This window comes from Nycticebus coucang, chromosome 17, assembly GCF_027406575.1.
Source record: "Nycticebus coucang isolate mNycCou1 chromosome 17, mNycCou1.pri, whole genome shotgun sequence".
NCBI classification, from domain to species: Eukaryota; Metazoa; Chordata; class Mammalia; order Primates; family Lorisidae; genus Nycticebus; species Nycticebus coucang.
In genome coordinates this window covers 13054443-13074255 of record NC_069796.1, presented here as the reverse complement: position 1 = coordinate 13074255, position 19813 = coordinate 13054443, and the positions used below count along the sequence as shown (strand labels likewise).

Here is a 19813-nt window from a genome sequence, read left to right as displayed (position 1 = left end):
GTGTGTGTGTATAAATATATATATTTAATGTATTAATAGGACGTGCATATTCTTTACTTTATTAAACAGCCTATTGATACCCTTTATCCATTTTAACAAGATTTCTGATCTTTATTTGACTTTAAAGAGTTTTTTTGTATAATTAGAAAATTAGTCCTTTGTCCCATATTGTGAATATTTAGAATTTTTGCTTTATTTTTTAAACTTCTCAAATCTTCTGAGTGTGGATTATACTAGGCAAAAGTTTTTAACTTTAACATAACCTAAATTCAACTTCTAAAAAATAAAATGTTTTGGCTCAGCACAGTGGTTACAGCACCAGCCACATACACCGAGGGTGGCAGGTTTGAGCCCGGCCCAGGCCAGCTAAACAACTGCAACAAAATATAGCCAGGCATTGTGGCAAGCCCCTGTAGTCCCAGCTACTTGGGAGGCTGAGGCAAGAGAATCGCTTAAGCCCAAGAGTTTGAGGTTGCTGTGAGCTGTGATGCCACAGCACTCAACCAAGGATGACATAGTGAGACTGCCTCAAAAAAATAAATAAATAAAAAATAAAATGTTTTGCTTTGAAAAAATGATATAAAATTATGACTAATGAGAAAACTAACATTTTATAGACAGTTTAAGATACACAATAAATATGTAATACATATGAAAGTGTTTCCGGTTTACAGTCAATTGAATGAATACACATTAAATATACATTACCTGCCTTTTCGCTGTATGGCACTAGCTTTAGAAATCCAGACCATTTTTAACATTGTAACAAAATTCAATGCATCAAAGGATTTCTGTAATATTTAAATCTTCATGTTAAAATATAAAAAACATTTAAGAGGAAAAAGCAAGCAATGTTATCAACATATTTTAACATGCCAAGTTTAATTCAAAGTCCCCTCTTGATTCAATAGTTACAACAAAGTAGTGATTTTTTGAAAAATCAAAATTTTCAGTTTACAAATATTCTAAGGAAAAAGAATGAAAAAGCTAAACTCAGAAGAGCTATAAAATGTTCTCATTCTGTGCTTTGCTGAGCTACTTGTTTTTCTTTGCTATAGTTGGAGAATGACAGCTAGTTCTCACAAGACATCAAGATTGGACATAACTGACCTATATTCTCTTGAGATCTGTTCTATCAGATTTGTTCTATCTCCCATTCATTGTAGGGAATAGGAGTGATCAGGGAAAGAAATTTTCTGAAATACTTTTCAGGAAACTGACCTGGAAAAGTGAGAATGACAATAACCACTAATCTTACCTCAAAGTGAGAAATTCTTAATTCCTTCCACTTTAACTCCTGCTAAGCTATTAAGTTAGTCTATCTTGAATGTTACACAGAATGTAAAAAAAAAAAAAAAATACTATTACAACCCCCATACTTCCTCAAAGAACCTAAAGTGAAAATTCACTATAGAGAACTATTTTAAGGAAATATATGCCTAACTAGCAGATACACTTCAATCATTCAGTGACTTATACTTTTCCTTTCATAAAATTTAACTACATAAAACAAATAAAAATGTCCTCATAATAGTTTAATTACAGTTTTTTTTTTTTTTTTGAGACAGAGTCTCACTCTGTCACCCTCAGAGTGCCGTGGCATCTCAGCTCACAGCAACCTCCAACTCTGGGGCTTAAGTGATTCTCTTGCTTCAGCCTCCCAAGTAGCTGGGACTACAGGTGCCCGCCACAACGCCTGGCTACTTTTTGTTGCAGTTGCTACTGCTATTTTAGCTGACCAAGGCTATTTTTGAACCCACCACCCTCAGTAAATGGCGCTGGCGCCCTACACACTGAGCCACAGGTGCCTCCCCTAATATAGAATTTTAGAAAATATGGTACTTATTTCGTTTTTTAAAAAATGTTAACATTTGTAAGTTTTGTATATAAAATAACTTTTGACATTACTCATGTTTAAACCATGGTATACTTGATAAATAACACCTGAAGGAATTAATTTCCAAAATAGTGAAAGTTCATTTTGTTTGCTTTAGATAATTTTAGGGCAATAAAATCTGAATTTTCATCAGCTCACCATTCAGATTTTTTTCTTTTGAGACAGAGTCTTACTATGTCACCCTCGGTAGAGTGCTGTGGCATCACAGCTCACAGCAACCTCAAACTCTTGAGCTTAAGCGATTCTCTTGCTTCAGCATCCCAAGTAGCTGGGACTACAGGTGCCTGCCACAATGCCCAGCTATTTTTTGGTTGTAGCTGTCACTGTTGTTTGGCAGACCCGGACTGGATTCGAACCTGCCAGCTCTGGTGTACGCGGCTGGTGCCCTAGCCGCTGAGCTATAGGCGCCAAGACACCATTCAGATTTTTAGTGATAATACTCATTACTGTCCTATTATAAAAAATTACAATTTATCCCACTCTTATAGTACCCAACTACAATGTATACAGCAAAACAAAATTTTATTTTCTATAAAACAGTCCTTAAAATTACATTGAAAAAATTATAAAGCAATTTCTTACATTAAAAATGACCAATTACAGGGCGGCGCCTGTGGCTCAAGGAGTAGGGCACCGGCCCCATATGCCGGAGGTGGTGGGTTCAAACCCAGCCCTAGCCAAAAGAAAAAAAAAAAAAAAAAAACGCAAAAAAAAAAAAAAAATGACCAATTATATCCAAGAAACAGTTGAAATTTGCTTACCATAACAAAATAATATCTCTTCCTTTGAAAAAAAATCAGTAACTTCTACCATTTTTATTCTTTCAGTGAATGGTATAAATACTGACCTTTTTTTAATATCAAGGGTTGGCAGGCTGGCATACTGACCTTCATATTTTAGGCTTTGAGAAGCTCTCTGTTGCAATTACTCTAATCTGCCATCACAAGGTGAAAGTATCACAGATAAAAGGTAAAAGAATAGATGTGGTTGTGCTCTAACCAAACTTTTTTTTGTTTGTTTTTTGGAGACGGAGTCTCACTTTGTCACCCTTGGTTGAGTGTCGTGGCATCACAGCTCTCAGCAACCTCAAATTCTTGGGCTCAAGAAATCCTCTTGCCTCAGCCTCCTGAGTAGCTGGGACTATAGGTGCCCAGCTAGTTTTTTAGAGATGAGGTTTCACTCTTGCTCAGGCTGGTTTCAAACTCCCAAGCTCAGGCAATCCACCTGCCTTGGCCTCCCAGAGTGCTATGATTACAAACGTGAGCCACCGCACCAGGTCCAAAACTTTTTTTTTTTAACAAAAACAGGTGGGAAACCAATCTGTCTGCTGTCTGTCGTTTGTTGACCCATCGTTTGTACATTTGTTTGCTTTCTTTCAGCAGGGTTCTACTGAACCAAATACCTTTTGAACATCTACTACATATGAGGCACTGAAGGTATAATAAAGAACAAGAAAAATATGATCTATGCCCACATGTAAGAGAAAAACACACAAAATACGCAATCAAATTCCCACACTATGTGACAAAATTTTCACTATCACTAGCCAAATCCTTAACTTAATATTCTTCCTAGTATTTAGTGAACTCAAGCCAACCTTTTTGTACCATTTGTTAAAATAACAAGAGATTATATATATGCAATTATTTAAGGTAGATTAATCACTTTAGAGAAATCATCATTTACTATACTAAATTCATCTATAAGCAGAAATTTTCCATTAAAGTGAATTATGTTAATAAAACCATTTATTGGAATGGAACTTAACCTTTATTTAAGTAAAAGTACAAAGTAACCATGCATACCTCTTTTACCTTACCAGAATCAATAACAAAGACAACATCATTGACTGTGATGCTGGTTTCAGCAATATTGGTGGAAAGGATCTGCAATGGGATATCACTTTAAAGTTACTATGCAAACAGAATCAACGACTAATAAAAATTTTTAAAAGAAGATTTTATGAAGCTTACTATTTTTCGAACACCTGCAGGTGGGTTTTTTAATACCTTCTTTTGATCGGATGTTTGCATATTTGAATGAAGCATGAAGACTTGATATCTGTTGATAATTGAAAGAGAAGATATAGCACAGTACCTGTTTGTTATTTTAAGCAACAAATATAAAACTTTAGCTTTTACCTGTGAGTATTATCAGCAAACCGCTTGTCATCAAACAGGATGCGATCCCTCAGTCCAACAATTTCATCATATCCAGGTAGGAAAATTAATATTGCACCTTGGGGAAGAATAAGTTCTTAATGCTAAATTTCATTGTAAAATCACAGTCAATCAACAGAAATCATTGTAAGAAACTATGTGCTTTCAAGTACTGGTACACTATCATACTCATGATACAAGATTATTCACATAAATGTGGAATGTAAAGGTCTTAGCAAAATAACTAAGAAAATGCTACAAAAGCTATGTTAACTAATGTGATGAAAATGTGTCAAACGATCTATGAACCAAGTGTATGGTGCCCCACGATCATACTAATGTACACAGCTATGGTTTAATAAAAATAAATAAATAAATAAATAAATAAATAAATAATAATAAAATAAAATAAAATAATGTATATAAAAGATTAATTTTTAAATCAAAATTTATATATGTTTCAGTTCTCTGAGACAGTATTTACCAGCATCACAGCTATGGCAGATATTGTATAGAAGATGCATGATCAAATCCAAGTCTACTTTTTCATCATCAAAACTATGATGATAAGCTTTCAGGAGCTCTCTATCTTCAGCACTGAGGTCACTCCCATTTGTTTGAACCAGAGAACTTTCATCTAGATTTCCGAATTCCAGTGAAGCACTTTAAAAAAAAAAAACAAGTAAATTTCCATTAAAAAGAGTCACTCTTAAAGACCAATAATTCCATTTATGTCCCTCTTCAAATTTCTAATATATACTTAAAAAAAGTTAAGTGACACTTAATGTCCTAGCTATAATATAATTCATGTTTTGGTTAGGGTGCCCACTATTCAAAATAAAATTTGGTAATGAGTGATTTAGAAAAACACAATCTGTTTTTGAAGACAATTCTCTAATGTAAAGATACAAATGGCCTAGAAGCACATGAAAAGATGTTCAACATCACTAGTCATCAGGAAAATACATATCAAAACCACCTTGAAACACCACTTCACACTCACTGGATGATTACAATAAAAAAAAAAGATAACAAGTGTTGGAAAGAGTGTGGAGAAATCGGGACCCTCTTCATGTTGTTACGATAAAAAAAAAAGATAGTAACAAGTGTTGGAAAGGGCGTGGAGAAATTGGAACCCTCTTATGTTGCTGGTAGGAATGTAAAAAATGGTAAAACCACTTTAGAAAACAATGTACCTGTTCTTCAAAAGGTTAAACATATAGTTACCATATGCCCCAGCAATTCCACTCCTAGATGCATATACATAAGAAATAAAAAAAAATCCACATAAAAATGTGCACACAAATGTTCACACAAGTATTATTTATAATAGTCAAAAAATGGAAACAACCCAAATGTTCGTCATTTGGCTGATGTATAAACAACGTATATCCACAGAACAAAGTATCATTCTGTCACAAATTAAAAAAAGAAACGCTACTGCACGGATGAAACTTTTAAGCCACATGAATCCATTTATGTAATATATCCAGAACAGACAAATCTACACCAACAGGAAGTAGATTAGCGCTAGGAGGGCTGGGAGATAATAGGGAGTAACAGCTAATGGGGACTGGTTTCTTTTTTGTGGTGATAAAACTATGATGATGACTGCAAAAGTTTGTGAACAAACAAACAAATCATTGAATTGTGCACAATTAAATGGGTAAATTACATGGCATGTGAATTATATCTCAATAAAATTGTTAAAAACCACAAACTTTTGGTCATCATTTACATTTTCGTTATAGGTTACTTCTAATTGTTCACTATTATAGCTGGGCACAATGGCTTATGCCTATAATCCTTGCACTTTGGGAGGCTGATGTGGGTGGACTGCTAGAGCTCAGGTGTTTAAGACCAGCCTGAGTAAAAGCAAGACCCCCATCTCTACTAAAAACAGAAAAAAGTAGCCATTTGTCATGGAAGGTACCTGTAGTCCCAGCTACTTAGGAAGCTGAAGCAAGATGATCACTTGAGCCCAAGAGTTTGAGGTCGTTGTGAGCTATGATGCCATAGCACTGTACTCTACTCAGGGTGACACAGTGAGACTCTGTCTCAAAAAACAGTTATTCACTATTACAAACAATATTCTAATGAATAGTCCCCATTAAAAAAAAAAAACTCACTAGATACCAGCTTAACATGACTATTGAATAATTCTACACTAAAAATAAGTTGTTGATTCTACTACTTTCCAAAAGCCAGAATCAGCATAAATTACTGAAATAATCCCTTGTTTCTTTATCCTATATATAAAAATATAGACTACTGCCAGCACTAGTAATTCAACAGGATTTCCAGAAAGTTTAGTTCAGCCCAAACTCTTAAAAATATTAGCAGAAAAATAACACAATTATTCTCAATAGGGAAATTAAACAACCGTATAATTGCTGCATTTTAATATTCTGAAGTTCAAAATCCACTTTCTTCTTCTTCTTTTTTTTAATGAGACAAGGTCTTGCTCTGTCACCTAGACTAGAGTGTCATCATAGTGCACTGCAACCTCAAACTCCTGGGCTCAAGCAATCCTCTTGGTGCAGGCTTCCAAGTAACTAGGACTACAGGCATTGCACCTGGCTAATTTTTAAAAAACAATTTTGTAGAGATGGTCTCACTATGTTGCTCAGGCTGATCTTAAGCTCCTGGCCTCAGGTGACTTTCCAGCCTCAGCCTTCCAAAGTGCTAGAATTACAGGCATGAGCCACTACACCCAACCCTCAAAACCACTTCAAAACATTCTAGGTGTATTGTTTCTTAAATGTAAGTAAACAAAGAAGACATTGTATTCTCTATTTAAAGCTATAAACTTTAGATATCAATTATCGATAATCTAGCAAATAATATATTTTCAACATTTGAAATTTATAATTGATAATGTCACAATCCATGAAATAAAAAGACTAGTTAAGTTTTATCCAGGTAACTGCTTTACTTGGTAATCTGTGGTGTCTGAGATTTACTTATCATAAGAATGTCTAGAACATTCAATCTATTAGTACTAAAAGGATACCCAAGTTCTGGGTGCCATCACTGAAATGACAACAAAACCTATAATATCTGAAATAGCATCTGGATCTACCAAGAATTTTGAGACTCAATGACACAACTAATGTCACACTTCAGACATTTATTTCTTCTAATGTCTGACACTACTTCTATAGAATTTAGCATAAAAACTCACATCAAATAAAACATTTTTTGTTTTTGAATGACCAATGTTCTAATACATTTTAACTTGTGAGTTACCTGGTCTAGTCATCTCATTGAAGGAAGAGAAAATTGCTTATAATTCTCAATCTTTTCTCTAAACCTGGTCTATTTTTCCAGGAAAGAAATTTTCATGTTTTCTGCCCAAGAACATAAATGTCAAACAAGAAAAGGTACCAGCAGACACAAAAGAAGTGAGTGAGGGATGCAAGGCTGGTTTAACATACGCAAGTCCATAAATGTTATCCACGATATTAACAGAGGCAAAAATAAAGATTACATGATCCTCTCAACAGATGCAGAAAAAGCATTTGATAAAATCCAGCATCCTTTTCTAATTAGAACACTGAAGAGTACAGGCATAGGTGGCACATTTCTAAAACTGATTGAAGCTATCTATGACAAACCCACAGCTAATATTTTACTGAACGGAGTTAAACTGAAAGCTTTTCCTCTTAGAACTGGAACCAGACAAGGTTGTCCTCTGTCACCTTTAGTATTCAACATGATGCTGGAAGTTCTAGCCAATACAATTAGGCAAGACAAGGAAATAAAGGGAATCCAAATGGAAGCAGAGGAGGTCAAACTCTCCCTCTTTGCTGACGACATGATCTTATACTTAAGAGAACCCCAAAGACTCAACCACAAAACTCCTAGAAGTCACCAAAAAATACAGTAATGTTTCAGATATAAAGTCAATGTCCACAAGTCAGTAGCCTTTGTATACACCAATAACAGTCAAGATGAGAAGCTAATTAAGGACACAACTCCCTTCACCATAGTCTCAAAGAAAATGAAATACCTAGGAATATACCTAACGAAGGAGGTGAAGGACCTCTATAAAGAAAACTATGAAATCCTCAGAAAGGAAATAGCAGAGGATATTAACAAATGAGAACATACCATGCTCATGGATGGGAAGAATCAACATTGTTAAAATGTCTATACTTCCCAAAGCAATCTACCTATTCAATGCCATTCCTATCAAAGTACCTACATCGTACTTTCAAGATTTGGAAAAAATGATTCTGCATTTTGTATGGAACCGGAACAAACCCTGTATAGCTAAGACAGTTCTTAGTAATAAAAATAAAGCTGGGGGCATCAGCATACCAGATTTTAGTCTGTACTACAAAGCCATAGTGCTCAAGACAGCATGGTACTGGCACAAAAACAGAGACATAGACACTTGGAATCAAATTGAAAACCAAGAAATAAAACTAACATCTTACAACCACCTAATCTTCGATAAACCAAACAAGAACATACCTTGGGGGAAAGACTCCCTATTCAATAAATGGTATTGGGAGAACTGGATATCCACATGTAAAAGACTGAAACTGGACCCACACCTTTCCCCACTCACAAAAATTGATTCAAGATGGATAAAGGACTTAAATTTAAGGCATGAAACAATAAAAATCCTCAAAGAAAGCATAGGAAAAACACTGGAAGAAATTGGCCTGGGGGAAGACTTCATGAAGAAGACTGCCATGGCAATTGCAGTAACAACAAAAATAAACAAATGGGACTTCATTAAACTGAAAAGCTTCTGTACAGCTAAGGAGACAATAACCAAAGCAAAGAGACAACCTACACAATGGGAAAGGATATTTGCATATTTTCAATCAGACAAAAGCTTGATAACTAGGATCTATAGACAACTCAAATTAATCCACATGAAAAAAGCCAACAATCCCATATAGCAATGGGCAAGAGACATGAATAGAACCTTCTCTAAAGATGACAGACGAATGGCTAACAAACACATGAAAAAATGCTCATTATCTCTATATATTAGAGAAATGCAAATCAAAACAACCCTGAGATATCATCTAACCCCAGTGAGAATGGCCCACATCACAAAATCTCAAAACTGCAGATGCTGGCGTGGATGTGGAGAGAAGGGAACACTTTTACACTGCTGGTGGGACTGCAAGCTAGTACAACCTTTCTGGAAGGAAGTATGGAGAAACCTCAAAGCACTCAAGCTAGACCTCCCATTTGATCCTGCAATCCCATTACTGGGCATCTACCCAGAAGGAAAAAAACCCTTTTATCATAAGGACCCTTGTACTAGACTGTTTATTGCAGCTCAATTTACAATCGCCGAAATGTGGCAACAGCCTAAATGCCCACCAACCCAGGAATGGATTAACAAACTGTGGGACATGTATACCATGGAATACTATTCAGCTATTAAAAAAAAATGGAGACTTTACATCCTTCGTTTTAACCTGGATGGAAGTGGAAGACATTATTCTTAGTAAAGCATCACAAGAATGGAGAAGCATTAATCCTATGTACTCAATTTTGATATGAGGACAATTAATGACAATTAAAGTTATGCGGGGAGTGGGGAGGAAAAGCAGAAAGAGGGACGAAGGGAGGGGGGGTGGGGCCTTGGTGTGTGTCACACTTTGTGGGGGCAACACATGATTGCAAGAGGGACTTTGCCTAACAATTGCAATCAATGTAACCTGGCTTATTGTACCCTCAATGAATCCCCAACAATAAAAAAAAAAAAGTGAGTGAGTGAATGGTACCTCAACTTTCAGTCTGTAAAGTTTAAGCCTAACAGAAGCTGATTAGCAGGGGAAAAAAGGCCCAAACCTGACACACCACAGATAAGCAAAAAAAGTCCTCACAAAAACAGCATGAAGGCTACAGACTGGATATTCTTATAATGGAGTTCCAAACCTAAAATTAGCTTGTTTCTCACTTGCACTTGTTCTGCTAAGTCGACTTATCAATTAATTGCCTATCTTTCGTTCAAAAATAAGTTAACATCCTCCATCCTTTCTGATTATCATTTTAGTGAGGTTTCAGGAAAATGCAGAGATAAATACTTATGCTGTATTTAACTAGAAATCCCCCTTTTTGATTTTTGAAAAAATATATAAAAAAGTAAATATTATGACATGGTAAATCTTATTAGCAATACAAAAAAAATCAGATGGAAAATTCCTTAGAATCATGAAAAAAAAAAATCTCCACTTCCCAGAAGCGTCTAAAAAAAAATAATAATTACAAAAAAAATCTCTGGGTAAGAGGCTATAAATAGCATATATTTGTGCATTTCATAATTTACATGACTAAGCTCTTTATAAAACAAAGATAGGATTAGTTAAAAATTATATGAAGTTTTACCTGTAAGATTCAAGAAGATCCACAATTTCAGTCTGCCCAAAGTGTTTAGCCCAATCTAATGCCATCCTGTCAAATTCAAAGATATACAAAATTAAGACAAAGAAATAATGTTCCAAAACTAGCCACTCAAAATTATTTATTGACCCAATAGAGATGTACCAGCATAAGATAAGCATAAGAAATCAAAAAAGGCATGTGTAGCTTGCAAAGATATACCAAGCATGGATGCAGTTTAAAATTACCAGCCATTTGATGCTTTACTATGGACATTGGCTCCCATACTAATTAACTGCTCTACTTGACTTGCAAAACCTCGTCCTGCAGCAACCATCAGAGCTGTTGCACTGGTTTCACTATGTCGGTAATCAACTGAAAAAAAGAAAAAGATAAATAAAACTTAAATTTCTAAACTACATAAAATCATTTTGTTAAGAAGGCAGGAACGCTCTCCCAGGGAAAAGGATGGGGCCCCCATTTCGGTGCGCCCATCTTTATTTTGTCCAAAGTGCTTGCTCACATCTTGAGAGGAGGGGAATACCCTATCAAACTACCAATCAGAACTTAGCCTAACAACAGGTACAACCGTCTTGGGGGTGACCTTGAACAGCCTTAAAACTAATTATCCCATGGTCCACACACTCCAATGGGCTCTCAGATGGGAGGTCCACATGCCCAGTAAGACTCTGGTTCCTAAAACCATGAGGCACACCTGACCCAGAAGCATGAAAGAGAACCATGCCAGCCATAACCCTTATCTCTTTGCCTACCTGCCCTGGCAATGAAGGCCCATTCACTGTCTATAGTGAAAGTATCTTGTGCTGTAAGCCCGTAGCTTGCTCCTACTCTGTAAACCTACCCTTCTCTTCCTTAATAAACTTTGTTTCATGCATGACTTTGGGGTATCTGGTCATTTTCTAGCCAAGAGTGTTACAAGAACCAAGGACCCAGGCAGCTGTCTAAAACACTGACATTTTAGGAGACAGGAAACTACCTTGAAATCCAACAATTTTCATTTTTTTAATTTAAATGGCAGAATTGAGTGTTAGGAGAATTACCATGGGACTGTTCCTTCACTTTACACGTTAACAGCATTACATAATGCTTAACTCAGATAATGTAAGGAAATCTGCTATTGATATTCCCTTAACATAAACAGGATAGAACAGAGACAGTAGTTCGAAGGTAGGAAAAAGGAAGATTTATGGTTAAACTATTTTAAGCTCACCTACATTTCTATAATTAAAATAGAAAAGGAAGCTACTAACTTGCAGAACCCTTAAATCGTCTTCCTAAATCTAGATACTGCCATGTTCACCAAAATGACAAGATAATAATTCAGGAACTAAAAAGTTAATTTTCATCAATAACTAGTAATGAATGCTTAAAAACTTCAAATGCAAAGTTTAAGACAAATTTTTTGTTATTATTTTGCTTTTCCTTTGATCCTGCATCATTCCAGGCTACTATTTTCCAAGATGCTTAATGGGAATAACATTGGTAAAAAGTTTACTTCTCCTAAAAACCTTCCTTGAGAAAAATTAAGTTCTACTGAAGTTCCTCCCTAAAATATTATTTCTCAATTCAATGTAATTGTTTTAGCACTAATTTGCTTAAATTATAAAACTGTTAATTTCAGAAAAAATTCACTGGAAAAAGTCTCAGTAGTAAAATTTAAGGTAACTAAAAAAGGAAAGATTTAATTCTCCATATACAACACCTATACTTAATTACCTCATCATTTAATAACACTCAGGGGTGTCTGTCCAACCTTTGGACCATAGGCTGCATACTGATTATTTGAGGACAATATTGCTTATCTTTGTTGTCAAATATTGTGAAAAGTAAGCAGACCTTTGGGTTTTTTGTTTTTATTTTTTTTGCTCACCAGCTTTCATTAGTGTTTGTGTATTTAATGGGCGGCCCAAGGCAACCTAAAGACTTTATATTTTTAGAGCAAGTTTTAGGTTCACGACAAAACTGAGAGGAAGATACAAAGATATTCCCTATGTCACCTACCCTTACACATGTAGTCTCCCCCATTATCAATATCACCCACCAAAGTGAAACATTTGTCACAACTGATAAACCCACACTGATGCATCATCACCCAAAGTCCACGTTTACATGCAAATGCACATGTGGTTCTGTACATTTCACAGGTTTGAATATATAAAGGCTTTCTTCTTTTTTTTTTTTTTTTTTTTTGAGACAGGAGTCTCACTATGTCACCCTGGGTAGAGTGCATGGCATCACAGCTCACAGCAACCTCAAACTCTTGGGCTTAAGTGATTCTCTTGCCTCAGCCTGAGTAGCTGGGACAACAGGCACCCGCCACAATGCCTAGCTATTTTTTGTTGTAGTTATCATTGTTAGTTAGCTGGCCCAGGCCAGGTTTGAACCCACCAGCCTCAGTGTATGTGGCTGGCACCATAACCACTGTGTTACAGGCACCAAATAGCTGTCTTAACACTGATAATGAAGAGAGCCAAAGAAAAATATACTATAATGACATGTATTTTTATTTTTTATTTTGCTTTCCTTGGGGAGATGGTGTTTGTTTTTTTTTTTTTTTGCACAGGTAGCCATGCCTTATTCCTAGATCCAGATTCAATAAGTCTGGGATGGTCAGGCATTTTCAGAGAGGTCTAAAATAATTATGGTCTGTACAACTGACTATTCAAGTCATGGCCTTGGAGAATAGTACCAAACTGTGTGTATTTTGAGCAGAGGGGTATGAATAAATCTGAGAAATTTCTTAAGGATTTTCTAGGATATTTCATATTTAGAGGTCAGGAAAAAAAGAGAAAAATCTTGCAAAGGAAACCAAAAAGGTAGAGCCAGCAAAATGAGAAGAAAAAAAAAAAATAAGCCAAGTATGGAATATCAGAAGTTGATTGAAGAAAATGTTTCAAGAACAGAGTGATCAATAACAATTACAATAATAATGCTGAGGGGTGTGGGTGAGCAGATTAACTACTTGACATCTAAATCTTTCTGGGCAGGGGGAAACCAGAGTATGTGCACAACACACACACACATAGAATTATTTTTATACATTTTCATCATGTGTTCACAGACCTCACAGAACTAAAAAGGAGACACTAGGTTAAGAATCCCTGATTTAACACAGTAATTATTTATTCTACTATCCTATGTTAATAAGATCTTGATTTGTGCGTTGAAATAAGCACTCCAAAAGAACAAATAAGTGGTTGGGAACAAAAAAAATATATAGTGTATAAATCCTGGATTAAGCTATGCTCCCTTCATAAATAACTGTAAGAGTAATAAAAAAAAAAAAACATTAAACTTACCACTAACATTTTCAGTTAAAATAAGGTGAAAAACCTGAGCAAAGGCATCAACATCTTTATGTAGCCATATGTCAGAAAGACAAGCATCCATTTCCTTTATTAACCATGGTTCCAGGCAATTCACATCTTTTTCTGTCTAAAAAAAAAGAAAAAAAAGGAAAGTATAGATATAAATTAACTAACAGTTCATAAAGAATGTAAGACAGCTACAATGGCCACAAGTACCACAGTGGTACTTACCATATAATACTACAGTAAAGGCTTTGATATAAAAGTTTCTCATTTCATCACAAGCATTATAATCACAATATTGTATTTTATTCTAATATACAAAAATGAGCTTATCAATAAAGGACTCTGATCCAAGCACAATGTTAACAAATTGTGCTTCTGATAGGATGTTGCTAAATATATCTGTGTGCCAGTGGTTCCCTCTCCCAACTGCACATCAGAAGAAGCCTCACTTGCAACTTTTTAACACTGATGCCTCCTCCCACCTGCCAGCAAGTACATCAGAATCTCTGGTGGTGAGGCACCATAATTCCACAGGGCTTTAAAATCTGCTCAGGTGATAAAATATGCAGCCAAGCTAAAGAACCACTAATTTACATAGTAAAAATATTGTGCAATGACCCAAATGAGTCCTCCCTATACTAGACAACTTTTAGCAACAATTTTTAAACATTCTTAAAAAAGGATTTTTAGGGCGGCGCCTGTGGCTCAGTCGGTAAGGCGCTGGCCCCATATAGCGAGGGTGGCGGGTTCAAACCCGGCCCCGGCTGAACTGCAACCAAAAAATAGCTGGGCATTGTGGCGGGCGCCTGTAGTCCCAGCTACTTGGGAGGCTGAGGCAAAAGAATCATTTAAGCCCAGGAGTTGGAGGTTGCTGTGAGCTGTGTGATGCCATGGCACTCTATGGAGGGCCATAAAGTGAGACTCTGTCTCTACACACAAAAAAAAAAGGATTTTTAAAAACCTTATACAGTTCATTTAGATGCATTAGAACTGTAAACACTGACAGAAAACTGCAAGCATATCTGCATTACGTATCTTCTTATGCCCTACGGAATAAAAAGTTGCTCTGAAAACTCTTGTTGTTTGAAAATACTCTAAGAGAACTGCCCTTCAATTATGCAGTAAAAAATTATAATGTCATAAAATATTCTTTAACCTACATAATTTTCACTCAAAATATCAGCAGGAAACCAGGCCGGTCTTACCAACTGACTGAAGACAGCATCACCACCATCATCCAATAAATCATACTCTTCAGTCACATTTGGAACAGTTCTCTGCCTCTGAGATTCAGGCTTGAACGTATTCTCTTGAGCTGAGTACCATTCTGTAAGTGTGGTTTGTTGTTTCTCTTCTAAATTAATTGTCAAAGAAAGAATAAGTAGATACATTCTTTCCTTTTTGAAATGTATTACTTTATTTAAACAAATTCAGTGAATCTGCTATCAGTTTGCCTTATTCTGCAGTTACTTTACAAAATATATTTTAAGAACATTTAATAAAATGTGTTATGCTAAACCATGCAGACCCATGACACTGCTTAAAAACTTTATCTATTCATCTATTAGTAAAAAGTTTACTTCTTTTTTCTTTTTTTTTAAATTGTTTCAGGTTCATTGAGGACACAAAGTATTAGGTAAAGTCCCTCTCATAATTGTGTCCTGCCCCCAAGAGGTGTACCATACAGTGTAAACCCCATCCCTCTCTCTCCTCCTCTCTCCCTCATTCCCCTGCCCTCTCATCTTGAATTGATTTGAGTTTTCCTCTTATGAGGGTATGTATTAGATCATCTACTGGCTTCATATTAGAATTGAGTACACTGGGTTCTTGCTTCTCCATTCTTGTGATACTTTACTAAGAAGAATGTGTTCCAACTCTATTCAGGTTAATAAACCATTTATAGAACCTCTAGCACCACGCTAGTTGTTTGAGATACAACAATTATATGTAATTTTCATCTTCAAAGTTTCACCATATAGGAGTTTTACAATCTACATATCAGTAATTCAGCACTGCCCAGTGAAATAGGCATTGCTAATTACATTTTTCAAGTGGAGATGCCAAAGGATACCTGTTCCAAGGTCATAAAGAATAAACAAAGGTATCAAAGCTTGAAGCCAAGTGTCCTATAATAAATAATTCACTTAAAAATTAGAAAAAGAGAGCCAGGCATGGTGGATCACACCTGTAATCCCAGCACTCTGGGAGGCCAAGGCAGGTGGACTGCCTGAGCTCTCAGGTTCAAAACCAGCGTGAGCCAAGTGAGACCCCACCTCTAAAACCAGCCAGGAGTTGTGGTGGAGGCCTATAGTCACAGCTACTCGGGACGCTGAGGCAAGAGAATCGCTTGTGCCCAAGGGTTACAAAGGGGTCCTCAAATTTTTTAAACAGGGGGCCAGTTCACTGTCTCTCAGACCTTTGGAGGGCCGGACTAAAAAAAAAAAAAAAAAAAAAAAAAAACTATGAACAAATTCCTATGCATATTGCACACATCTTATTTTGAAGTAAAAAAAACAAAATGGGAACAAATACAATCACACTGCCTCATGTGGCCCACGGGCCACAGTTTGAAGACCCCTGGTAGAGGTTGCTATGAGATATGACGCCACGGCACCTCTACCAAAGGCAACAAATGAGACTCAGTTGAGATTCAGTCTCAAAAAAAAAAAAAAAAGAAAGAAAGAAAAAGTAAGAAAAAGGAATCGGAACCCTAATTCAAAAGCTGACATATAGTCTAAGTCTTAACAAGAGATATATTAAAATAGGTAAAATCATGCTAAATTCAAACTACAGATGAAATTCCACTATAATGTCAAGTTTTTAAAACAACATTTTCATCACAGATGAGCCTGTTATTACTCAAATCCTACTCTTTCACTCCCTCTCCCATGCACTTCCTACTCTTCCCCTACGAGGTCTGCTGTGGGCAGCCAGCATAAACTTTTTTGCCGCCTTAAACAGACACACTCAACCTCCTCAAATCTGGCACTTATTTCCAATAACTCTCCACAGATTATAGTTTGCAGGCATAAACCAGAATGAAAAGGTACACTTAGGACAATACTCTAACATAAGGTTATTTAATTATACACAGAGAAAAACACTTTCAAGAGACCTTGCACATCCATAATATAAAGCTGGAGTACGTCAAAAAGTTATCAATACCATTCTTAATTTCTTCGATAAAAAGCTTACCTCGCTGTTTTTCCTTTTTGTACTTTAACATTTCTTTGTTTGTATATCCAGTAGTTCTTAAAATATCTTCCAGAAACATTTCTTTTACTTCAAATGGTCTTCCTTGTACTAAAAAATAATTTTTTAAACAATTTGCATCTTAGAGAAAATTCACATAAAAGATGAGAATCTCAATCTAATTAACCTAAGTATAATACCCAAAAGCAATTCGATAGTTCAAGTGACTCTTAAGATAGTGTCCTTTAAATATAACTTTGATTTATAGACAACTGTCTATAATAAACTTTATTTTTAGATGACTATTCACTTGTTTGCTTTTGTTTTTTGCAGTGTTTCTTTAACATGTTTCTGGTATCATGTTTGGCACCAGGAATACAAATAGTAAGCAGAAACAGAGATTCCTCCTGCCCTCCGAGGTAAGCTAGCAGGGGAGACAGACAGTAAACAAACAACCCAAAATATAAAAGTAAAAATGGAATTGTGAAAAGTCCCATAAGAGAGTTCTATAAGAGAGAAGTAAAAGACATTGTGACAGTATGTAACAGGAGAATTTGAATGTCAAGAAAGCCAGCATCACTGAGAAAATGTGGAGCAAAAGCAAATAAATAAAATAAACAGGATATATAGAAAAGAAAAAATGTAACATGAAGGAAAAAAAGGGCATATGCAAAGTCCCTGTAGTCAAAAAAATATGTTTCAAAAAAACAGAAGAGGCAACTTAGAAAACTGTGGAAATAGAGGAATGGAACGGAGATTATAGTTTAGATAAGTCAGAAGAAATAGGTAAGACTTACTAAGGGTATAGGTCTTTATCCAGAGATAAAGGTCATTCAAAGATTTAAGTTCAGGAGAGTGTTCTACATCATCAGAATTCCAACTTCAGGAAAGACCAGTCTAGCTGCAACATGGAAAATGAATTTAAAAGACAAGAGAACGGATACATCACACCAGGTAGAAACTATTGGTATGATTCAGATAAAACAATGACTTGAGTGAAGTGACATAGTGAAAATGAAAAAGCAGACGGATTCTAGAATTAGTTGAGTGGTGAAATCCATAGAACTCAGAATTACATTAGATACAGAGAAATGATAAAGAAGTGTCAACTATAGTTCTTGGACGTCTAGCTTGCAAATCTGGATGGATGACATTATCACTCTCTTCAGTCACATTGGGCCTCTCAGATTCAGGCATGAAAGTATTCTCTTGAGCTGAGTACCATTATATAAGTGTGGTACTCAGGAAAACTGAAAAGAAAGACAAGTTGGTTGGTGGGAGATGGAGTTTGGTTTCAGGCATGTCAAACAGAAAGTGCCAGAAAGGCAAGGGATGGTGGCTCACTCCTATAATCCTAGCACTCAAGGAAGCCCAGGTGGGTGAACTGTTTGGGCTCAGGAGTTTGAGACCAGCCTGAGCAAGAAAGATACCCTGTCTCTACTAAAAATAGAAAAACTAGCCGGGCATAGTGGCAGATGTCTGTAGTCCCAGCTACTCAGGAGGCTGAGCCAAGAGAATGGCTTGAGTACAGGAGTTTGAGATTGTTGTGAGCTATGATACCATGATACTCTACCCAAGACAACAGAGTGAGACTATCTCAAGGAAAAAATAAATGCTCTAGGAAACAATCTGAATTGAAAATAAAGTTTTCTAAGTCATCAGTACAAAGGAAAAAGTAGAAGCCAAGGGCATGAATAAGAGCTTCCCAGGAAACTACACATGTCCAGTAGCTAATAAGAGTACAGCCCAGAATCAGAAAGAAGAAGGTAGGAGGCAGAAAGGAGGAAAAGGGAGTGAATAGGAAAGAGAAAGGGAAATGGATCAGAGAATAACTCAAGAAAATACCAACATTTAATCATCATGCAAAAGAAGAGAAGACTGAAAAAGAGCACGTTATAATGCAGAATGAGACTCAGGAAGTAGTGTTGCCAAATAAATTAGCATTTCAGGAAAAAAAAAGAGCCCATGAGAAACACCACAGAAATTATTATTATTATTTTTTTTTTTTTTTTTTTGCAGTTTTTGGCCGGGGCTAGGTTTGAACCCACCACCTCCGGCATATGGGGCTGGCGCCCTACTCCTTTGAGCCACAGGCGCCGCCCACACAGAAAATTTAAGTTAAGATTCTTGCCTAAAATGTTAAGTATTAGGCTGGGCAATTAGATCAATGTCATAGTAACAGTGGTAAGAACTAACAAGTGAATACTTCAGAAATGTAAATCATTTTAGCCTTTTGAAAAGTAAAATAGCAAAAGCTGTTAAAATTAAAAATAGTTATACTCTTTTTCTCAGCAACTTCACCATCAGGAATCTATCCCTGCAATAAGAGCACCAATGTATAATGGTATGTGTACAAGAATACTCATTATAATGTCATTTGTAGTGGAAGGTTGGGCAGAAGAGACCAGAACTCAACCTGAATATCTAAAAATAAAGAAATGGTTAAAAGGATAGTACATCCATATTGCAAAATACTACAGCAGATGCTTAATAAACTAGATGCAGAGTTACTGAACTTGAGAAGAGTTTATGATGAACAAAGCAAATTGCAAATAATGTATTAGGTATCTGCCCTTTTTTGTTCATTTTTGTAAAACTCATTTTTATAAATCTTAAAAATATATTTGCATGTAATTATATGAGCATGGACAAGGTAAGAACAGAAATATACTCTCTATGATGCTTTTAACATCTGTAATATTAGGAGAATAGGACATAAAAACAAAAGGAAGAGATCAGCCTAAGTAGCTTAGCAAGAGCCTGTCTCTACTAAAAAAATTAAAAATAAAAATAACTAAGAAACATCTAAAATACGTTTACTAAAAAAATAAAATAAAGGCCAGGCATGGTGGCTCATGCCTATAATCCTAGCACTC

General features: G+C 35.8%; 1 protein-coding gene across 4 annotated transcripts in view; it reads right to left on the bottom strand.

Moving 5' to 3' along the window:
- Window positions 1-19813, bottom strand: part of YTHDC2 (YTH N6-methyladenosine RNA binding protein C2) — a 67683-nt gene that overhangs the window by 24563 nt on the left and 23307 nt on the right. For all 4 annotated transcript variants that reach the window (XM_053566917.1, XM_053566916.1, XM_053566918.1 and 1 more), the window contains exons 8-17: window positions 16941-17048; window positions 14951-15099; window positions 13731-13866; window positions 10659-10785; window positions 10417-10482; window positions 4541-4719; window positions 4039-4135; window positions 3871-3958; window positions 3703-3783; window positions 709-791 (exon numbers count right to left, since the gene is read on the bottom strand). In XM_053566917.1, coding sequence (XP_053422892.1) covers window positions 709-791; window positions 3703-3783; window positions 3871-3958; window positions 4039-4135; window positions 4541-4719; window positions 10417-10482; window positions 10659-10785; window positions 13731-13866; window positions 14951-15099; window positions 16941-17048 — 1114 coding nt within the window. The remainder of the gene's footprint in view (window positions 1-708; window positions 792-3702; window positions 3784-3870; window positions 3959-4038; window positions 4136-4540; window positions 4720-10416; window positions 10483-10658; window positions 10786-13730; window positions 13867-14950; window positions 15100-16940; window positions 17049-19813) is intronic.